Below are 22,169 nucleotides of genomic sequence, written 5' to 3' on the forward strand. Positions count from 1 at the left end.
AACCCAGACCGTGGGACTTGAACCCACGGTCTTTTAATTGAGATCACACACCTGGTCTCAGGATTTAATGAAGTTCAGGTTCTTCACATCTCAAAGAATTCAGTGACAGACAAAGTGATAGGTAAGAAGTGGATTTATTTAGAAAGATACACATTCCATAGACAGAATGTGGTCCGTCTCAAAAGGCGAGAACGGCCTTGGGAGAAACACACTCCACAGACAGAGTGTGGGCCATCTCAGAAGGTGAGAGGCCCCAAAATATGATGTGGTTAGTTTTTATGGGCTGGGTAATTTCATAAGCTAATCAGTGGAAGGATTATTCCAACTATTTGGGGAAGGGGCGGAGATTTCCAGGAATTGGGTCACCGCCCACTTTTATGCCTTTTGGTTGGCTTCAGATATGTCATGGCACTGGTGGGTGTGTCATTTAGATGCTAATGTATTACAATGAGCATATGAGGAGGCTCAAGGTCCACTGGAAATCGAATCTTCCACCATCTTAGACCTAGTTGGTTCCAACCAGTTTTTGTCATGTCCTATGACTATGTCATTCTTTTAAAGGTTGTGCCCTGCCCCCTTCCCTCCTGTTTCAAAACCACACAGCTTGTCTCAGGACTTAAGGAAGCTCAGGTTCTTTGTGCCTCGGCACAGGAGGAATCAGGCGAGAGACAAAGTGATAGGCAAGAAGTGGATTTATTAATACCCTTTGTAAAGAGGTTGCAGGAAAACGGGGCATGAGAAGATGATCATGTCCCAGGTCTCACGTGAACCCCTGGGACAGGCACCAAGTGAGGGTCCTTGGCTTCGCACAGGAAAGAAATCATGAGTGAGCCACAGTAAAGTGAAAGCAGAGATACACATTCCATAGGCAGGATGCGGTCTGTCTCAGGAGGTGAGGGCCCTGAGGTGTGGCAATTTTTATGGGCTGGGTAATTTCACAGGCTAATGCGTGGGAGGATTATTGCAACTATTTTGGGGAAAGGGCAGGGATTTCCAGGAATTGGGCTACCACCCAGTTTTTGGCCTTTTATGGGCAGCCTTGGAAATATCTTGGCACCTGCGGGTGTGTCATGTAGCTAATGTATTACAATGAGTGTATAATGAGGCTCCATCCTCCGCCACCTTGGGCTGAGTAGGTTCTAACCAGTTTTTGTTGTGTCCTCAGTGACTGTGGCATTCTTTTAGTGGTTGTGCCCTGCCCCCTTCCCTCCTGTCTTAGGCACATGCCCAGCAGAGGAAGCATGCAACCATTTGCAGAATGAAGGAAACGATGGGTGAATTGCTCAGGAGAAGTTACCACTGACTGAGCCTCTGCCAGACACTGTGGCAACTGCTTTACCATAGGATGTGATCCACACTCCTCACTACAATCCTGTGAGGTAGGGATCGTCATTGGGGCCATCATACAGATCAAAACATGGAGGCTCTGAGAAGCTGAGCAGCCTTGCTCCCACATAGGGAGCTATGGGCAGGGAAGGCGAAACCCAGGTGAAGGTGAAACCTGAGATCAAAGTCTCAGGAGCGGAGGAAGAGAGCCTGTTTAATGTGCCAAGGCCACACATCTGTAGGACACAGAAGGAGGACGAAGGTCCAGCTAGAACGAAGGGAATGGGCAGGAACAAGTCAGCAGAGTCAGCCCAGGAGGGTTCAGTACATCCAAGAATCAACTAAAGCCCAAGCTCTGGATAAAGTGGTGTGTGTGTATGTGATCTTTAAGTCACTGGAGATGAGGGGGTGAGGGATAGGGAGAGGAAGGGGCATCCAGGCAAAGAAAACAGTATTAATAAATATTAATCTGGAGAATGACGACAACATAGATAATTTGGTGGGACTGAAACAAGGAGGGTGATGGAGCTAGGAAAGCAAGACAAGGAGCCCGATCATGAATAACCTTGTGTGGCTTGAAAAGGGTTTGGATTTTATTCTGTTATAAGCAACAGAGATCCACTATCAAGTTTTAAACATCTGAGCAACACGATCAGCTTTGCATTTTTGCAATATTACTCCGAAAATGAGTTTGGAGTGATTCAAACCTGAAGTCAGATTTGGGAGACATTTCAATAACCCTTGTGATGGGGGCCTTAACTGTTTACTTTCTGGTAGAGTGAACAAAGGAACAGCTTTACCCAAATAGAAATGGGTTTGAAGAGGAAAAAAAAAAGTAGTCCAGTTTTATACACAGTGAGTTTGATGTGATCATGGGATATCTAAATTGCTACTCACATACACATTCGAGAAATCCTAGATTAATTAAAAGTTTAACTGTTTTCCTCACTTCAGGACTTCTCAGTGCCTTCATCATGCTATATCCCATAGGTAGAGGGAGGATGTAACGTGCAGTGTTTACCAAACTTATCTGAACAAGAATATTTTCCCCAGACTATTAACATTTCTCAGGACAATGGGCTTGCTTAGGAAATGCTGTTCTAGAAGTTTTCAACTGTATTAAAATTAGAGAACAGTGACATTTTTTTTGAACTGTCTCAAAAGCAGTTAGAAAGCAGACCAAAAAATGAGCCTGAATAATCACTAAGGTATAAAGAATGAGCCTTGCATGGCTCAGCTTCTTAACGTGGTAAGAGTGGGGAAATCTGCCTAGTATTAAGGACCCCTGTGAAATATACTATCAAAGAGAGTGAAATCGATGTAGAGATTGCTTAAAAAGTCAGCTCTGTCCAAAAGCAAAGGAGAAGAATACTGCTAATGACACAGAAATTGTCTTAACAGCCAACTAGACATACACATTAGGGAAGGCTAGAAGCTGTTTCCTGGGTCTCAGCTTAAATAGACACAAATGAGGCCCTGGCACAAGCTTTCTTTGTTCAGGAAGGAATCCATGGAGAGCTCTCCCTTAGTTATGTAAATATAGGCAAGCCACCTACTGCTCAGGGGGGGGAAGTAAAGGAGGCCTTTGTGGGTGGACAGAGGTTGACTCTTCACAGTATCCCTGCTAGGCTGTCTGCTGGAGGCTGAAAGTTGGCTGATTTGCAGGGCAAGTCCAGGGCCGCCTTGGACGAAAGACCAGAGATCCCGAATGCTGCTCTGAGAATGAAAGTTGGTACCCCTGTGGGGGCTGCCTAAGGAGGCCCTGACCCTAGATCACTGGCAGGAAAGGATATCAGGAGCTCCTAGACAGAATTCGCTACACAGCTAGAGAAATTTGGCCTGGCCAGGCTCAATGCTGAGGCTAAAATGCTGTGGGGAAGGCGGGAAGCAGGCTTGGGTAGTGTGGGGCTAAACGGGGCACGCCAGTATCAGAGCTGTCAAAGGCACCACCAAGCAGGGCCCGTCTTCACTAGCACCAGGCTAGTGGGCCATCGACTGGAGGTCGAGCTTCTCATGGTGCTTCGAAGCAAGACTGATTAGGGCCCAAATGACCGCAAAAGCCCCAGAGACTCCTGAATAATTTAGGATGGGAAATATTTTCAGAGAGAAATGTCAAACTTCTAAAAAGAGTAGGAGATCAAACAAATAATTATAAAAAAAATACCAAATGATTCATGCTGGGTACCTAGGGATATGAGAAAAAATGTTTCTAATTGTTGATCAACGTTCATGCAGTAGCCAATAAGGATCTTTCAAACCATGCCACGGTGAGGTCCCTGAGGCCACCCATGCCCAAGAAAAGCTCAGGAGCCTTTGGTTGGGAGGGTTTTCTTATAACCAGGAAAGCCCAGGTAGATTGCCAAGAGATATACAGGTAGTAGGAAATCATTACAGATGTTCAAGTATCTAGTTTCACTGTGTTGGGATGCAACGAAATGCACTTTGGAGGGTGCACTTCCCAATATACACATAGGACTGGAAGCGGGGAATGAGGATATGGAGATTACCCAGTCATCCAGGTATAAGTGCTGAGGAGCTGGCCTGGGGTATTAGTACACACTGAGCAGGAACAGGTCCTTGTACCCTTCTTTCTACATGTACCCTGAGGTGTACAATTCAGGCTGGGAAGGGTGAAAAAGTGGAAACACATAAAGGACACATCCCGAGCAAATACTCTCATAAGACATGATAAGGCATTACAGATGAGACAGAAATTGAAGAAGAAAGGAAGCCCTATTCATTTCCAGGTGAAGGATTTAGCAGCCTCTTTAAGTCTTTTTACGCTGAAGTTTTAAGGCAATCTTCAAATCATTCTGTAGGGTCCAAATATATATACTCAGCTGGGGGCCTCAGGAAGAAGTGAGTTCTCATCTGCAGAGGCATGCATGCCCATTTTCTTGACCCTGTAGAGCACAGACAAACATGGGAAGGATGCCTGATGACTCAGAGCCTCTTCCAAATCTGAAGAGTATCTATGATACTCCTTGGGTCAAAGGTAAGGAAGAGAAAGCATTTACCACGAAGCTCGATGGCCCTTCTATGTAATTATTTACATGCTGCAAAACAGAGATGTTCTATGACTCTGCGTATCTCCTCTTCTGTATATGACAGAAGATGGAGACACTACAGAATGGTTTCCAAGTTGTGTGGAACGTTGGTAACAGAAGAAAGGTTAACCTATCTACACAACTGAAATCATGTGATGGACAAAACCAGGTGACTCACTTAGATTTCTCTCACTACTGGTTGGAAAAAGTAAGGAAAACTGGCCTGAGGAAGAAGAAAAGGAAGACTGTCTTGGTTCATGTCACAGAAAAATCCACAGATACATGTATTTGGCTTTGGGCAGAGCATGAGTCCAGCCTCACATGATACCACTAGGATCCTTCTCAGCTCTGCTCTCACTGAACTGGGTCTGTTTTGAAACTACATGTGGTTCCCAGATGGCCCTAGCCCCTCCAAGGCTCGTATCCACACAGTTCCATGGCAGGTGGAGAGCAAAAACAAAACTGGCCCTGCCAATGTCTTAAACCATCATACAGGTCCTGAGTGACCTGCCCCATCCCCGAACTCATCACTATGTCCAAGGGGATGGGATATTATAATTGATTAAACCACCCAAACTGGGCTTCCCTGGTGGCACAGTCGTTGAGAATCCGCCTGCCGATGCAGGGGACGTGGGTTCGTGCCCCGGTCCGGGAGGATCCCACATGCCGCAGAGCAGCTGGGCCCGTGGGCCATGGCCGCTGGGCCTGCGCGTCCGGAGCCTGTGCTCCGTGACAGGACAGGCCACAACAGTGAGAGGCCCGTGTACTGCAAAAAAAAAAAAAGAAAAAAGAACCACCCAAATTACATGATTGGCAAAGGGAAAAGGGAAAAGGGTGCTTTCTCAAAGGAGATCCAATGTCACAGAAGGAGGGAGAAAGACAGCTATGCAGGATAAAATAGATTAACGCTGTAGCACAGTAGAAAGAACAAAGTTTATTTCCCAAGCTTGCTCCTCCAATATCATTAGTTCTTGCATTCAATTCAAAATTCAACTCCTATGTTTACCACTGAACCGGAAGCCCATTAACACCAGTAATTATAGTTGTAATAATAGTAACAATAAGAGTGAGAACAGCTAATATTTACCAAGTACTACACACTTTGGACCTGGATACTCTTTTTAAGCACTTTACATACATCATTTCATTTCTCACCTAACCTCAATTTATAGATGAGGAAACTGAAGCTCAAAGAGATTAAGTAGCTTGCGCAAGATCACATGCCATAAGGAGTGCAAACTGCAATCCAACTCAGAAACCATGTTCTTATTCTTAGCCAAAACACGACACCACCTTCTCAATTAATGTTCTTACCTGAATCCTTGAGCCACACCTTAGCCAATGCTCTGAATTCCTTTAGACAGTGCTTGTCCTGAACCTGAACACATAGAAACTATCCTACCGCTACTAATACCAGCTGGAACTACCTTCAGCCAGTTGTGATTCTCTTTGATTCAAGAAAACATATCACCTTACACTTGTCAGGTGCTTTACAACACTTGAAACAACAGACGTGATATCTGTGGGTAGCGGGAAGTAGGCCCTTATATCCACCTAGAGCTGCCAGGGGAAGGAACTGACTTCATCACTCATCTGCACAGCAGCAGCAGCCTGATTTCTGTTACTCACTAGAAATGTTCTCATTAAAGAAAAATCCCATGTGTTTCTGCACTGTAAGTGTGCCAACAGACAGCTCAGCAGGAAATGTTTCCAAACAACAAAAGTGTTAATCAGAAAATGACAATCTGAACAGAGGAACGGAAAATCCTTTATATGCAGCATGAAAGTGCGCAAATTTACAGATCTTGTTGCAACGTAAAAAGTAATTAATAATTTCTAACATTCCTGGGGGGAAAGGATTTTTTTTTTAATTACATTTCTCAAGCAGAGAGGTCAACTAATAAGATTTTACTTTTTGTTCTTGTTGTTACTAGAAAGCCAGAAAAGGATCCATCTTTTTGAAAAGTAAGAAAGTAATGATTTTTCAGCATCACACAAAAACATAAACCCAAAGGCAGAGAGAGGCGGTAAAGGCTCTTAAAAGGGCACTTAAGCTCCTCCCACCTCAGAGCAGGGAGAAGACTCAGCAGGCTGAGGCCAGGACTCCACCTCTGGCGGGAACCTTATTCAGCATAGTTGACCCTTCAACAACAGAGGGCGGGAAGGTGTTGGGGGCACAGATCCTCCCCACAGTCAAAAATCCGTGTATAATTTAGTCGGCCCTCCATATATAAGGTTCCTCAGTATTCACAGTTCTGCATCTGCAGAGTCAACCAACCACGGATCGTGTAGTATTTATTGAAAAAATATCTGCTGTAAGTGGACCCACACAGCTCAAACCCCCATTGTTCAAGGGGGCCAACTGTATTTAACAATCCTGAGAGTCAGACTTAACCTCAAGGCCTCTCTCTGCTGACTCCTGAATGAGTTCAAGTTACTAAACTCATTCTCCATCCCTGCGTGATTTTTAACCAAAGTACAGAAAGTGTTCAGAACTATTCTAATTTTTGTTGCCATATGAGTTTGAATTAAAATCAATACCCTATTTTCAGTGGGTAAAGAGCTCAATACTAGAAATTAAAGTTAACACTGAAAGGCAAAATTATCATAAGCCCTTTTAGAGCACCCAAGATGTGTGCTCTTCATTATCTCATTAATGAAAAGGAAAATTATCATTCATCCGTGTTAACACACGCAGTATCCTAAATATAACTCATGCAGTATCCTAAATCTTTCCTCTCTTTCTAAAGATAAAGTATAATTAGATTCCAAGTGACAGATCACTTGTGCTTTTTAATTTCATATGTTCCTTTGGTGTTTCTCCTGTGAGTTCATCCTTTTCCCTGAGCAAGCATCCACACAGGAGTGAGGTCCAAAACGTAGGCAGCGGACAAGAAAAGCAGAGGGCTGGGAAGTCAGAAGCCCTGAGCGCCAGATCCTGCTCCATCCCCAAGCAAGGAGAACTTGAAGTCACCACTTAACCTCCCCACCTCCCAGTTTCCTCATCTGAAAACTGGGAACACTTGCTTCCTTCCTTCACAAGACTATTATGAGAATCAAATGAGGTCAGTGATCTGAAACACTCTCCAAGCTTCAAAATGCTAAAAAAAAATTAGATACTGTTATTGCAATTAATATATTCCTAGGTGAAATGGTACCAAGTATACATGGATCCTAGATTTACTATTTGTATGAATTAAGACAGACAGGGAGCAGACAGAGATATTTTTCATTTTAAATTAATTGAAAAAATTTAATTACACCTCAAGGAACAGAGAGAAACAAACTAACCTGTCTACATCCTGCTAAAATTGATATTCACAATCCCAGAAATTACTTAGTCTCTAAATTAGCAACCTACTCATTTTTTTTAACTTAAAAATGTTAAACTGGGGCTTCCCTGGTGGCGCAGTGGTTGAGAGTCCGCCTGCCGATGCAGGGGACACGGGTTCGTGCCCCGGTCCGGGAAGATCCCACATGCCGCGGAGCGGCTGGGCCCATGAGCCATGGCCGCTGAGCTCACGGGTCCGGAGCCTGTGCTCCGCAACGGGAGAGGCCACAACAGTGAGAGGCCTGCGTACCGCAAAAAAAAAAAAAAAAAAAAAGTTAAACTGCATGAATTGTCCAAGATCCATCACTTACAATCTAGGATTTGTAAATGGGGACAATACTAGAACCTACATGGTAGGACTGATAAAAGAATTGAGTCAATACTTGCAAAGCACTTAGGCCCATGCTGGTCCAGGGTACTGGCTACGGGAATGTTTGCTCTGTTGTGCAGCAGTGGAGAACCAGTCAAATCTGGGGTCAAACCACTGCTCCAATCTCTACTAGATATGTGGATTTCAGACACAGGTTTGCTTATCTGTACAAGGAGGAAAATAATACTGGTACGTACACCTTGTAGGGTTGTTATAAGGATTAAAAAATATATTTGAAGATTGAAAAGATATCTGCTACATCAAAAGGGTTCAATAAGTGGTGGCATTGGTGGTTTGGCTTAGAGATTATGCTTAGTAGCAATAATACTGGTAAATTATGGAACAGCCCCTTAAATTCTTTAATTTTCAGTTGTTCATTTAGGTCAAATACAGTTCGGAAGAGATAGCTGCACCAATCTTGGCAGTAGCAAAAATGTATGTAATTTTAAAGTGATAAATATAGGATCAAGTTCTATCCACAATTCCAGGTTTAATTCTGTTTCAGACCTACCACTGCCAAAATATTTTAAGAAGCCAGAACTATGATTACCCATGAGAAGCATACGGTTAATTCCTTTATATTCAACTTTCTATAACCTCAACTCTCCTACAAAGCTTCCACTGCAGGAAGCTAGCATGCAATGTTATTCCACTAAAACAAAGCCATGCATTTCTAAACAATTTTTATGACTTCACAGTCTTAACACCATTTTGTGCGAATTCGAACAAAAAAAAAAAATGAAGAACTTTTTGAAAAGCTTTAAAAAGTCAAGACTTTTCATTTTTTCATTTCCCCAAAAGAGACGGAGGAAATAAAGGAAAATCAAAGAAGATTTTTTTTAAAAACTAGGAGGAAAGGTCAAAGAACAGCAAAAGATATCTTTATAAGCTATTAAGGCATTTTTCTGGGCCAACAGCTTAGAGGACTGTCCACCTCACCTGGGATTCTCTCTGATTGCTCTTTGTCTTCATGGCTTCACTTCATGGCCATAGACAAATGTGCCACCACTTCTTTACAAGGAGGCTTGGTTTTCAGTTCCTTGTAACTATCACCATATGTTATCCTCCATCACTTTTTTGGACCTCAAGACAACTAAATCACAGCTGGCCAGAGAAAGAGGAATCCTAAAAACCATATCTTTATACCCATTTCCTTTTGTACAGACTTCTAAGCGGGAAGGTGGTCTGATGATGCAGAAGACTGCTGAAGTCCAGATCACGAAGTGACCAAGAGCGAACCCACGCCTTCTTTCTCCCTGGGTAGGTTGGCTTCCCCATACTTGCTGCATGTCAGCATCAAATTTTTTACATTTCTGTTTCAAGTTTGTGCTATCTATTCCCATTGCCAAGCAAACTAATCCATGGCTTGCTTTTTATTTTATAATAAAAATATTACACTTAGAGGGGTGGGATAGGGTGGGTGGGAGGGAGGCTCAAGAGGGAGGGGATATGGGGATATACGTATGCATATGGCTGATTTACTTTGTTATATAACAGAAACTAACACAGCATTGTGAAGCAATTATACTCCAATAAAGATGTATAATAAAAAATATTACATCTTAAAAATCAAATGAAGTGTCACTCTCAAACAGCCTTTTGATGAGATACTAGCCCCTGAATTATCAGAGTAAGAGCAAACTTCTCAAGATCTTTTAGGTTTTTCCCTGCTTATTTTCATAATGCAATTATGACATCAGGGGTTACCTAACTGCCTGACTCTTTTATGGCTTCTCAGACACAAGAAGTTTAACTTTATGCCCAATCACTTCAAAACAAATGAATGTAACTTTTAAAAGCTTGATTTCTATCCTTTTACTTTTGATTCTTTTGAAAGGAAGTCACCTATTATACACAAGTGCCTGGTGTACATATAAGTAATAAGAGCAAACATTAAAACCAATTTACATGTGACAAATATCATTGAAATCTAACAATCTAACATATATCTGCTGAAATCCAAGCAATAGGAGTTACTCAACAATCTCAAACATTTCAGCGATTTCATGTGTTCTGCAAGTCACCTACCCAAATGCCAAAACAGGCAACAGAACATTCTCAACTTCCAAAAATTAGAGGCCTTTCAGGTTTGGAGAAGACTGGAGGGAAAGAATACTGGTCCTCAGTCATGACAGCCCAACGAACTATCTAAAAGATGGGAAATAGTAATCCTGCCCTCCGAGATAACCAACAGGAAAAGTTACCTCTGGATAAAAAAACTCCCCTTATACTGCTTTAATTTAAAAAAAAAATAATTCTAATCTCATTTGGACAGTTGTTGCTATTATTTTTTTGGCTAAGCCACCTACATGTAAAATTTAACTACATAATGCAGATACCACTTCAGTCACATGTCCTACTTCAAGATAAGAAACAACAGTTATTTGATAAAATGTTCTTGAGTTTAAAAATACATAAAAAATAAAATGTAATTACCTTTCCAAAGTCACGGACATCAAACAAGTCAAACGCCTCAAAGAGTTCACTCTTTCTCATTCCAAACGTCTCGCAACAGGCCGTGAGGAATGTCCTTATGTTCTTCAAACAGAGAAACTGAGGAATGGGAAACAGCTATTAGTATATAGCGAATCATTCTGAATGCTACCTATCCTCTGTCACGCCCAGAATGCTGGGGAAATGCCAACGAAGAATCCATCCACTTTTCAGGTTGTTTTCAATTACTCCTTCATCAGTACTTAAATGATTACCCACTCTCTCCCAGGCACCAGTGACACAGCTGTGAACAAGCAGACGGAAGTCTGCCCTCAGGATACTTACATCCTAATAAAAGGAGACAGACAAGAACAAACTCAGCAACAAAAACAAAAAAGTAAATATTTTTATTTTCATATGGTGATAAGTGCAATAGAGAAAAATAAAGCCAGGAGGAGGGATCAGGAGTGCTGGGTGAGGTGTGGGGAGCTTCAGCAAGATGGTTAGAGAAGGTGTCAGTGAGAAGGGGACAGATAAGCAGAAGAGATTTGAAGGTGGTAAAGAACCAACCATGCAGAATTACAGGACAGAGTATTCAGACTAAAGCAGCAACCCATGCCAAGGACCTGAGGCAGAAGTTTCTGAGGTTACGTCTGAGGAAGGGGCCAATGTGGGTAGAGCAGAGTGGATGACAAGGAGCAAGGCAGGAAGTGAGCTGGAAAGGCAATGAGGTCAGATGATGAAGGACCCTGTTGGACAGGCTTTTACTCTAAATGAGATGGGAAGTCATTGGAGGCCTTGGGACAGAGTCTGATATTTTAAAAGTTTTGTTTTTCTTTCTTTAAAAAAAATTTTATTGAGGTATAGTTGATTTAAAAACTATACGTCAATAAAGTTTCAGGTGTACAACATAGTGATTTAAAATTTTTATAGATTATACTCCATTTAAAGTTAAAAAAATACTGGCTGTATTCTGTGTGCTATACAAGATATCCTTGCAGCTTATTTTTTTTCTAATAATACTTAACTCTGTATTAAAAATACTACTATTTCAACAAATGATCAACATAAAACATTTAAATGAAATTAGTTTTAGTACTAAATCTTTGAAATCTAGTATACATTTTACACTTAACAGCATATCTCAATTCAGACTAGCCCCATTTCAAGTGTTCCATAGCCATACATGGCTAGTTGCTGTCATACTGGACAGCACAGTCCTAGAGTTTCAAGTGCAGGTTTGTAAACAGGTCCCTCTCACATATACAAAATATGCACAGACATAGCAAGTACAAACTTTTAGCTGAGCTTTTAAGGCCCTCTATAACGTGCCCCACCATTGCAGTCAGGCTGTTCTCCTTGTTGGTGCTCGTTAGTCCGTGTTCATTCCTGCCTCTATGCTTGAACTTTGTCGTTCCTCTAGCCAATAAGCCTCTCTCTTTTCCCTTTTCTATTCTAACTCCCAGGCCAGCTACAGTTCCATCTCCTTCTGGACTGCAACAGTTCCTACTGCTCTTTCTTCAGAGCTTCTTTTTTGTTGTTGTTGTTGTTGTTTTGTTTTATTTTTTGAATATAGATCAAAAGGGGCTGGAGCAAGACTAGAGACAGTAATACCAGACAGGAAGCTATTACAATAATCTGGGTGAGAGACAGCCATGGGAAGTCCAGGTGTTCAATTTTGACTCTTAAATTTGAGATGCCTATTAGTCATCCAATGGGACACAGGGCAGCAGACAGCTGGATATACAAGTCTGGAGTTCAGGACACAGGTGTGTACTCCAGACTTAAATCTGAGAGTCTTTAGAGTATAGAAAACATTTTTAACCATGATGTTATCTGAGATGACTTTGGGAGAAAGAAGAGGGGAGGAGGGGACCTGGGGCCAGGTCATCTTAGATCAGGAAAAAAGGAGGAGCCCACAAAGGGGCAGAGAAAGAGGAACCAGTAAGGAAGGAGAACAACCAGGTGAACATGTTTTTCCTGAAGCCAAGTAAAGAAGGTGTTTCTAGGAAGAAGGGGTGATAAGCTGTGTCAGCTGCTGCTGCTACTCAAATAAGATTTTGACCAGGTGCTGTCCTGGGAATCTGGCTGTGTGAAGGTTATGGGTGCACCTTGACAAAAGCAGGTTCCATGTGGAGGGTGGGGGTGGGGAAAGGCTAAGCAGAGCAGCTTCAAGAGACAATGGGAAGAGAGAAAGTAAAGGTAGAATATAGATTCTTAGGAGTTTTGCTGCAAAAGGGAACAGAGGATTGAGGAGGTAGTCAGAGAGAAAGAGGTCAAGGAAGGGCTTTTTAACAATGGAAGCTGTTACAACATGTTTCTATTGTGACAGGAATAACTTGATAGAGGGGAAAGATGGTCACGCAAGGGAGAGGGACAGTCGCCCAAAGGAAGTCCTTGAGTGGGCAAAGGAGAAGAGTCTGATGCTCAAGCAGAGAAACTGACCTTGAAGAACATGCTCAGCTCATCGATACTAACAGGGACAAGGGGGAAGGCAGACGCTATCACAACTTAGACAACCAACAGAATTTACTTTCAGTATCTAAAATGCAGATCCACCTACGCATAGTACACACATATCCTGAAAGTGAATTTTGGAAATAGTAGTTGCAATGGCACACATAAAAATAAAATTATTAACCTCCAATAAGTGAGAGATCTATTAGCTAATTATTGCATCTTTGCCTTTTTTTTTTTTTTTAAAGCACTGTCAATATTTTATTTTGTTGTTCTGTTTTCCATCTTGGTTTGTTTTTTAATTTGCAGAAAGCACATTTTACTTCTTCCACTTTGGAAAAATTCAGATTTTTCATGGCCTTAACGCAGACATAGTTTCACCCTTTACAGGAATCCTTCTTGAGGCTTAAGTATTTCAGGAGGGGTTAAAACCACAGGGGAAGCATCATAAACCCTTTGAAGTACAAAGGCAGCAGCCAAACTGCACATACAGTTACTGCTTTCATTTTAAAAAATTCATAAGAGACCTTTACAACACGGAACCACTCTACATGTAGCTCTTTCACATAGAATTGCTTATTTACAGATTAAAAGCCTTGCATTCTGCCAAGATAGACAATAATTACTCTCTTGGGGATTATGCAACATCTCTCTTGCAATATTTTTTACATAATTAAGTGCCCAACTCATAGCTCACCAAGGAACAAAGCATAATTGCACATGCTACCCTCTGAAGATTTCACACCAAACTCAAATTTTCCCCTGTATAGGAAAAACTACAGTAGACCTCCATTCAAGTGCTTTGATCATTAATTCAAAAAAGTATCATTACTGAAAGTAAAAAAAAAGAAAGAAATGTTGTCATTACTGTATGCATACAAGAGATGATTTAAAAACAGAACTTTCCTTCACTTCTGGAACCAATCTTAACCTTATTCGCCCCTTAACTAATTCAATTCTATTTAATTCCACAAATATTTACTGGATTTGAAGAACATCACTGGTATGCTCTCGCATTTCCAGGCAATCATCAAGTTTGGTCACCCCTTTATTTATGTATTTTTTCAGTCAACAGGTTTTGAATGCCTACAATGTTCCAGACACTGGAAATGCTAAAAATGAGTAAGACAAGCTTCTCTATTAATCACAGTTGAAAATTTTCATAGCTTTCCCAAAATTGGCTAATAACACTAGGATCACACTTCCCTTAATGGCTCTGTGCTAGTACAGGAACAGAGTTGAGGGATGGAGGGAGTGGGCCCTAATGCCATCACAGAAGCCCTGGACAGAGCTGGACCTGTCAACCTGTCTGCCCACCTACCATCAGACTTTTGCTTTGTTTTCCTTACGTTGAACTTTCTCTTTTTCCAGTTTATTTTCTAAAATTTCAAACCAAAAGAAAAGTAGAAAGAATAGTACAATGAACACTCCATTTACACAACAACTGTAACATACTGCCATATGGGTTTCTGTGTGCCAACCATATCTCTATGTATTTATAAAACTTCATATATGAAAGTAAGTTCAGACACCATAGCACTTCACTCCTAAATAACTCAACATGCATCTCCTAGGAATGAGGATATTTTCCTAAATACCTACAACACCATTACCACCCCGAGAAGATAAACAACAATTCCATATTATTTCATATCCATTCCATGTCCAAATTTCATCAGTTGCCTACCCCATGTCTTTTTTACACTATCCCACCCATCCACACCCAATCTAGGGATCAATTCCATTTTACCCATTATATTTGGTTGCTTAATTTTGCAGTATCTTTTAATCTAAAAACCCTGCTGCCTTTTTTTTTTTTTTTTTTAATGACACTGTCTTTTGGAAGAGTCCAGACCTAGGTATCTTATAGAATGTCCCACATTTGGCATTTGTCAGATTATTTCCTCATGGTGTCATTAAACTTATTTCCCCATCACTTATATTTCCTATGAACCAAAGCTAGGTCAAGATACAAGTTAAACAATTTTGGAAAAAATATTTTATACTGTGAACTTCATAGTCCATCATATCAGAAGATACAAAATTTAGGGTAACCCATTATTATTGATGCTAGGCTTGATTACTTGGTTAAGATGGTTATTGTCACATCTCTTTATTGTAAAGGTACATGTTCCCCTTTACATTAATAAAGTCTGGGGGTGATAATTTGTTACCATGTGGCTGTCCTATTTCCCAATAATTTTTCACCATAGACTTAGCATCCACTGATAACCCTTGCTTTGATTATTCCATTTGGGACTGCAAAATTCTATCATTCCTTCCACATTTATTAGCTGGTATTCTCACCTAAAGACAAGCTTCCCCTGCCCTCCACCCTCCTTTTTTAATCTTTGTTTGTGTAATAATTAATTGCCATCATTATTCTTTTTGATGTTCATATTGTCCCAAATTTGGCCACTGGGGGTCTCTTCTGTGACCTTTTGATGACTCCATTAGTCTTTGTTTTCTTACATCAAGCTGTCCCAGGCCACGTCATATTTTCTCTGCCCAAGTTCTGTAATCAGCCATTTCTCCAAACAGTTCCATTTCAATTTATATGGTAAATAGTAGTATTTAGAAAACAAAGGCTGAGTATCAGACTACTCGCAAATGACAGGAGACAATTATATTAAATGAACCAGTAACTCCACCCTTTGCTTAAGCAATCTATCACTTGCAACAGAAAGAGTTAATGTAAACAAGAATGGCCTAATTGATCTTCAAAATACCTCTCCAAATCCTATCATTTTCTTTATGGAATACCTAATAAGCAAACTCTTATCTCACTTTGTTAAGAAAGAGAAAACTTGAATTCACTGAAGAATGGTGAACAGAGAGTTTCTTTCCGCCTAGGGATGTTGTTGGTGTTTTGACAAGCTGATAGTCCTTTGTAGCATCCACAGTAGCTTAAAACCTTCGGTATTCAGACCCGATGCACAAAGACAGATATACCTCATTATTTCAGTTCATAACCATACCTTACGTTTGACCAAAAATTATATAACTTTGCTAAATCACCTAGTTGATTTATAAGAGAGAACTTTAGGATTTTTTAGAATTTAGGATTAGGATTTTAAAAACCAGAATTAAATAACTCTAGGATTTTTTAAATATTAAATATATCCACACATGATAGTTACCAAAATCAAGGACACACAAAAGGTCGAAATAGCATTTTCTCTCTTAACAAATATTAATGAGTTGCCTTTTGTGTATCCAGGATACACAAAAGGTCTAAATAGCATTTTCTCTCTTAACATATTAATGAGTTGCCTTTTATGAAGTTTCATAAAACGTCATAAAACATCGCCCCCCTCAATTGGGTACTTATTTATTTATTTATTTATTTAATGCTGTCAACCAGTGCTTGGCAGTAAGTTGTTTTTCCTTTTTTAAATTTTTATTTATTTATTTATTTATTTATTATTTTTATTTATTTGTTTTTTGGCTGCACTAGGTCTTCATTACTGCACGCAGGCTTTCTTTAGCTGCGTTAAGCGGGGGCTACTCTTCATTGTGGTGCGCGAGCTTCCCATTGTGGTGGCTTCTCTTGTTATGAAGCACAAGCTCTAGGCACGTGGGCTTCAGTACTTACGTCATGTGGGCTCAGTAATTGTGGCTCGTGGGCTCTAGAGCACAAGCTCAGCAGTTGTGGCGCACGGGCTTAGTTGCTCCAAGGCATGTGGGATCTTCCCGGACCAGGGATAGAACCTGTGTCCCCTGCATTGGCGGGCAGATTCTTAACCACTGCGCCACCAGGGAAGCCTGGTTAATTGAATGAAACTGCCAAGAACTGGGTATTCTTAAAAAAAAAAAAAAAAAAATGACCCAAACTCTGCCCTCAAAAGAGATATTGTAGTCCAGCAAAGCGTACAGACAAGTGAACACGGAGTTACATAACAACATGGCAAATGCTATGAAGACGGCATTCAAAGGTCCCTCGGGAGTCCTGGAGTATCAGAGACAGCCTTCTGGAGTAAGTGATCAAGGATGACTCCCACTCACTGCAGGGTGAGTGGGAGTCAGCCACAAAAAGAGGGAGAGTGGTTGATGTTCAGGGAGCAGAAGGGAAAGTGCCAGACTTGGGGTGTGAGGGTGTCCAGGTAAACGGCACAGGATGGCACGAGGGTGAGACAAGACAGAGAATGGACTGGTGGGGGCGGGGGAAGGGGTTCAGAATGGACACAACCCTCTGGGGGGCAGTGAGAGCAGGACTGGACAGGGGAGCTGGGACTTACTGAGCAAGCCCAAGGGATGTGGGCTTTATCCTAGAAGAAACATTGAGGTTTTTAAATAGGAGAGTTGGAATTCTCAGTTTTGCATTGTATGACTACTGTAGTCATTTTTGAGTGTTTGCTATGTACCAAGCTCTATGCTAAATGTTTGTCTTTTCATCCTCACAACACCTCAATCAGGAAAGTTTTATTTTTTTTCTTTCGTATATACAGAGGCTTAGACATTTACCCAACTTTATATAACTGCATATGCCAAAGTAATGGAGTCATAATTCAAATCCAGACATTCTGGCTACAGAGCCTATATCCTTATGGACTCTGTTATACTAGCTCCATTTTGAAGTGTGCAGAATTAACCGCTTTTCATTTCTCTTTATTAAGGAGATTATTTGGAGTAGATAAGACAAGAATAGGATGCTGTCATATTCACTTAAGGAAAAAAATCATGGTGATTTGGACTAGGAGGGTAGAAGGAGAAAGGGAAAGAACTCTATAAGGTAATATGGAAAGGAAATACCTGGTAACTGATTGAATATGGGTGGGGTGAAGGGAGTGAGGGAGAAAAGAAGAATTAAGAAGCATACCCAGAGCTCTGTCCTGAACACTGCAAGGACACTGGGGGTGTTCCCTGAAAATGGTAACTTAGCAAGTTAGGGAACAGGGTATGTGGAAAGGGGCCACAAATTGAGTCAATTAATTCTTGTCTTTATCTGAAAAGGCCTGGTAAGGAGACACTCCACAGCCTCTGTCTCAGGTATATCCAGTAACAAGTAACACATTCTAATATAGCCCACAGTCTTCAGCCACCATGCTCACCCTCTCTGCTCCTTCAGAAATTCATCAACAGCTTGCTTATTTATTACGGGTTGAAAAGCACTCAATAAAGACGCAGAAAACCTTCAAAGAAGAAAGCTTAACACGTTCAAGGTCTGAGACACCCTGAAAATTATACATCAGGCCAGAGCTCTCTAGATTAGAAAATGTTTCATAACCAAATAGCTATCACAACAGAAGCTAATTGGCTTTTCATGGCCCTGCCTCTTAATCTTAGCACTTCAATGCTAGTGATACTGATGTTACAGAAAGGAAACATTTAAAGGCCAGGCTGCTAAAGTTCACTATAAAATGCTTAAAAACTCTCTTTTCCCTCTACTCCTTTTATAAAGTATATGGTTTCCTTTCCCTCTATGTGTGTAGAAACCATTTTGACTTTTCTCAACAATATGAATGCAAACAGGATCGCTTCCCTTTTTTATTTGAAAGAATAAACATGTACTTCTCTAAAATTGTTGGCAATAATGGTCTAAAGTTAACTGAGGCTACGTAACAGGAAAAACCTCCACAGCTTAGGAAATGAGTTATTTCCATCTCAGCTGAGAAATGGTATCTTGTGGGAAGGTCGACAATTTCTAATACAGCTTCACAACCCTGCAGACGTGCTGACTTACTATAATTTTTATAGGAACCACCAACAGCCAGGCTGTCAGATAAAGAAGTCTTCAGGGTCTCATTTCGTGGTGGGCCACTCATCTCATTTGAAGGAAAGTCTCTGAATTTGAGATTTTGGCATAATTCAAATTATGAGTGGCCATTAACAGGCTGATTGACAGTTTTGAAGGCACAGACGAGACCACGATGAAGCTCATCAACAAATATTAAGGTACAAGGAGAGCTTTCCTTCTTAGCTGAGCCTCTGTGTAGACTTACTCAAGCCTCTGCCTAGTACCCCTGTCAGATTCTAACTCCTCCTAACTGCTCACCTTTTGTAGAACTAGCAGGCAGGAAGGCATGGAAGGGAAATATTAAGAAATCAAGTTTCTCCCCTTACTGGGGTTTTCTACCTCTATCCCTTTTGCCATATCTTCCCCTCTCCCTCTACATCTGTCTTTTAAAATTAGGTCAGCTAAATCTTACATCTTTTGGAATTTTTTTTTTAAAAAGAAAGAAAAGAAGAATAATTTTTATTTGTATGAGGACCTCATTTGTCTCTTTCGCTTGTGAGTTAGTAGGTCCCCATAGAAGAGGCATCATCACCATTGTTCTATGAAGAAATCATATCTACAGATGCCTTCTGAATAATTATAAAATAATTATGCTGAACTCAGCATCAATTCAGGACTGCACAATATCTTGAGTTTTCATCTTGGTCCTATTATTACAAATACAAGAAGAGCTTAAAGGACACTCAGGAAGAAGACCAGAAATGGAGAAGGACCTTTTCTTAGCTCCAATTTTGCACTCAAGTCCCTAAACTAAAACTGCCATATTTTCAGTAAACTAAAAGCCAATATTTCCACTTTGATTATTGTCCAGGCTGCAATTAATTTTTAGAGGATAAAATTTTTTTAATCAAAAATATAATAATTTAATAACGTAAATTTACAGGGTTTTTTTTTTTTGGATTCTCACAAAAATTCTTTATGATAGAGTAGATACAATTCTTATTTTATGCACAAAGAAATCATTACTTAAAGAAGTGAATTGACTATCCCAATATATAAACAGCACGTGTCAGCATACAGACTTTTTTTTGAATTTTTGAATTTTATTTTATTTTTTTATACAGCAGTTTCTTATTAGTTATCCATTTTATACACATCAGTGTATACATGTCAATCCCAATATCCCAATTCATCACACCACCACCTCCACCCCCCCCCCCCGCCGCTTTCCCCCCTTGGTGTCCATACATTTGTTCCCTACATCTGTGTCTCAACTTCTGCCTTTCAAACTGGTTCATCTGTACCATTTTTCTAAGTTCCACATATATGTGATAATATACTATACTTGTTTTTCTCCTTCTGGCTTACTTCACTCTGTATGACAGTCTCTAGATCCATCCACGTCTCAACAAATGACTCAATTTCGTTCCTTCTTATGGCTGAGTAATATTCCATTGTATATATGTACCACATCTTCTTTATCCATTCATCTGTTGATGGGCATTTAGGTTGCTTCCATAACCTGGCTATTGTAAATAGTGCTGCAATGAACATTACGGTACATGACTCTTTTGAATTATGGTTTTCCATAATTCCCAGGGTTATATACCCAGTAGTGGGATTGCTGGCTGGTATGGTAATTCTATTTTTAGTTTTTTAAGGAACCTCCATACTGTTCTCCATAGTGGTTGTATCAATTTACATTCCCACCAACAGTGCAAGAGGGTTCCCTTTTCTCCACACCCTCTCCAGCATTTGCTGTTTGTAGATTTTCCGATGATTCCCATTCTAACTGGTGTGATGTCTTTATTGTAGTTCTGATTTGCATTTCTCTAATAATTAGTGATGTTGAGCAGCTTTTCGTGTGCTTCTTGGCCATCTGTATGTCTTCTTTGGAGAAATGTCTATTTAGGTCTTCTGCCCATTTTTGGACTGGGTTGTTTGCTTTTTTAATATTGAGCTGCATGAGCTGTTTATATATTTTGGAGATTAATCCTTTGTCCACTGATTCGTTTGCAAATATTTTCTCCCATTCTGAGGGTTGTCTTTTTGTCTTGTTTATGGTTTCCTTTGCTGTGCAAAAGCTTTTAAGTTTCATTAGGTCCCATTTCTTTATTTTTGTTTTTATTTCCATTACTCTAGGAGGTGGATGCAAAAATATCTTGCTGTGATTTATGCCAAAGAGTGTTCTTCCTATGTTTTCCTCTAAGAGTTTTATAGTGTCTGGTCTTAAATTTAGGTCTCTAATCCATTTTGAGTTTATTTTTGTGTATGGTGCTAGGGAGTGTTCTAATTTCATTCTTTTACATGTAGCTCTCCAGTTTTCCCAGCACCAGTTATTGAAGAGACTGTCTTTTCTCCACTATATATCCTTGCCTCCTTTGTCATAGATTAGTTGACCATAGGTGCGTGGGTTTATCTCTGGGCTTTCTATCTTGTTCCATTGATCTATGTTTCTGTTTTTGTGCCAGTACCATATTGTCTTGATTACTGTAGCTTTGTAGTATAATATGAAGTCAGGGAGTCTGATTCCTCCAGCTCCGCTTTTTTCCCTCAAGACTGCTTTGGCTATTCAGGGTCTTTTGTGTCTCCATACAAATTTTAAGATTTTTTTGTTCTGGCTCTGTAAAAACTGCCATTGGTAATTTGATAGGGATTGCATTGAATCTGTAGATTGCTTTGGGTAGTATGGTCATTTTCACAATATTGATTCTTCCAATCCAAGAACATGGTATATCTCTCCATGTGTTGGTATCAGCCTCAATTTCCATCATCAGTGTCTTATAGTTTTCTGCATACAGGTCTTTTGTCTCTCTAGGTAGGTTTATTCCTAGGTATTTTATTCTTTTTGTTGCAATGGTAAATGGGAGTGTTTCCTTAATTTCTCTTTCTGATTTTTCATCATTAGTATATAGGAATGCAAGAGATTTCTGTGCATTAATTTTGTATCCTGCTACTTTACCAAATTCATTGATTAGCTCTAGTAGTTTTCTGGTGGCATCTTTAGGATTCTCTATGTATAGTATCATGTCATCTGCAAACAGTGACAGTTTTACTTCTTCTTTTCGAATCTGTATTCCTTTTATTTCTTTTACTTCTCTGATTGCCATGGCTTGGACTTCCAAAACTATGTTGAATAATAGTGGTGAGAGTGGACATCCTTGTCTTGTTCCTGATCTTAGAGGAAATGCTTTCAGTTTTTCACCGTTCAGAATGATGTTTGCTGTGGGTTTGTCGTATATGGCCTTTATTATGTTGAGGTAGGTTCCCTCTATGCCCACTTTCTGGAGAGTTTTTACCATAAATGGGTGTTGAATTTTGTCAAAAGCTTTTTCTGCATCTATTGAGATGATCATATGGTATTTCTTCTTCAATTTGTTAATATGGTGTATCACATTGATTGATTTGCATATACTGAAGAATCCCTGCATCCCAGGGATAAATCCCACTTGATCATGGTTCATGATCCTTTAATGTGTTGTTGGATTGTTTGCTAGTATTTTGTTGAGGATTTTGCATCTATATTCA

General features: G+C 40.2%; 1 protein-coding gene across 1 annotated transcript in view; it reads right to left on the bottom strand.

The window, feature by feature from the left end:
* VAV3 (vav guanine nucleotide exchange factor 3) overlaps positions 1–22,169 on the bottom strand; it is a 395,580-nt gene that overhangs the window by 300,743 nt on the left and 72,668 nt on the right. The window contains exon 2 of the mRNA XM_060026411.1: positions 10,511–10,627. Coding sequence (XP_059882394.1) covers positions 10,511–10,627 — 117 coding nt within the window. The remainder of the gene's footprint in view (positions 1–10,510; positions 10,628–22,169) is intronic.

Source organism: Delphinus delphis, chromosome 1, assembly GCF_949987515.2.
Source record: "Delphinus delphis chromosome 1, mDelDel1.2, whole genome shotgun sequence".
Classification (NCBI taxonomy): Eukaryota; Metazoa; Chordata; class Mammalia; order Artiodactyla; family Delphinidae; genus Delphinus; species Delphinus delphis.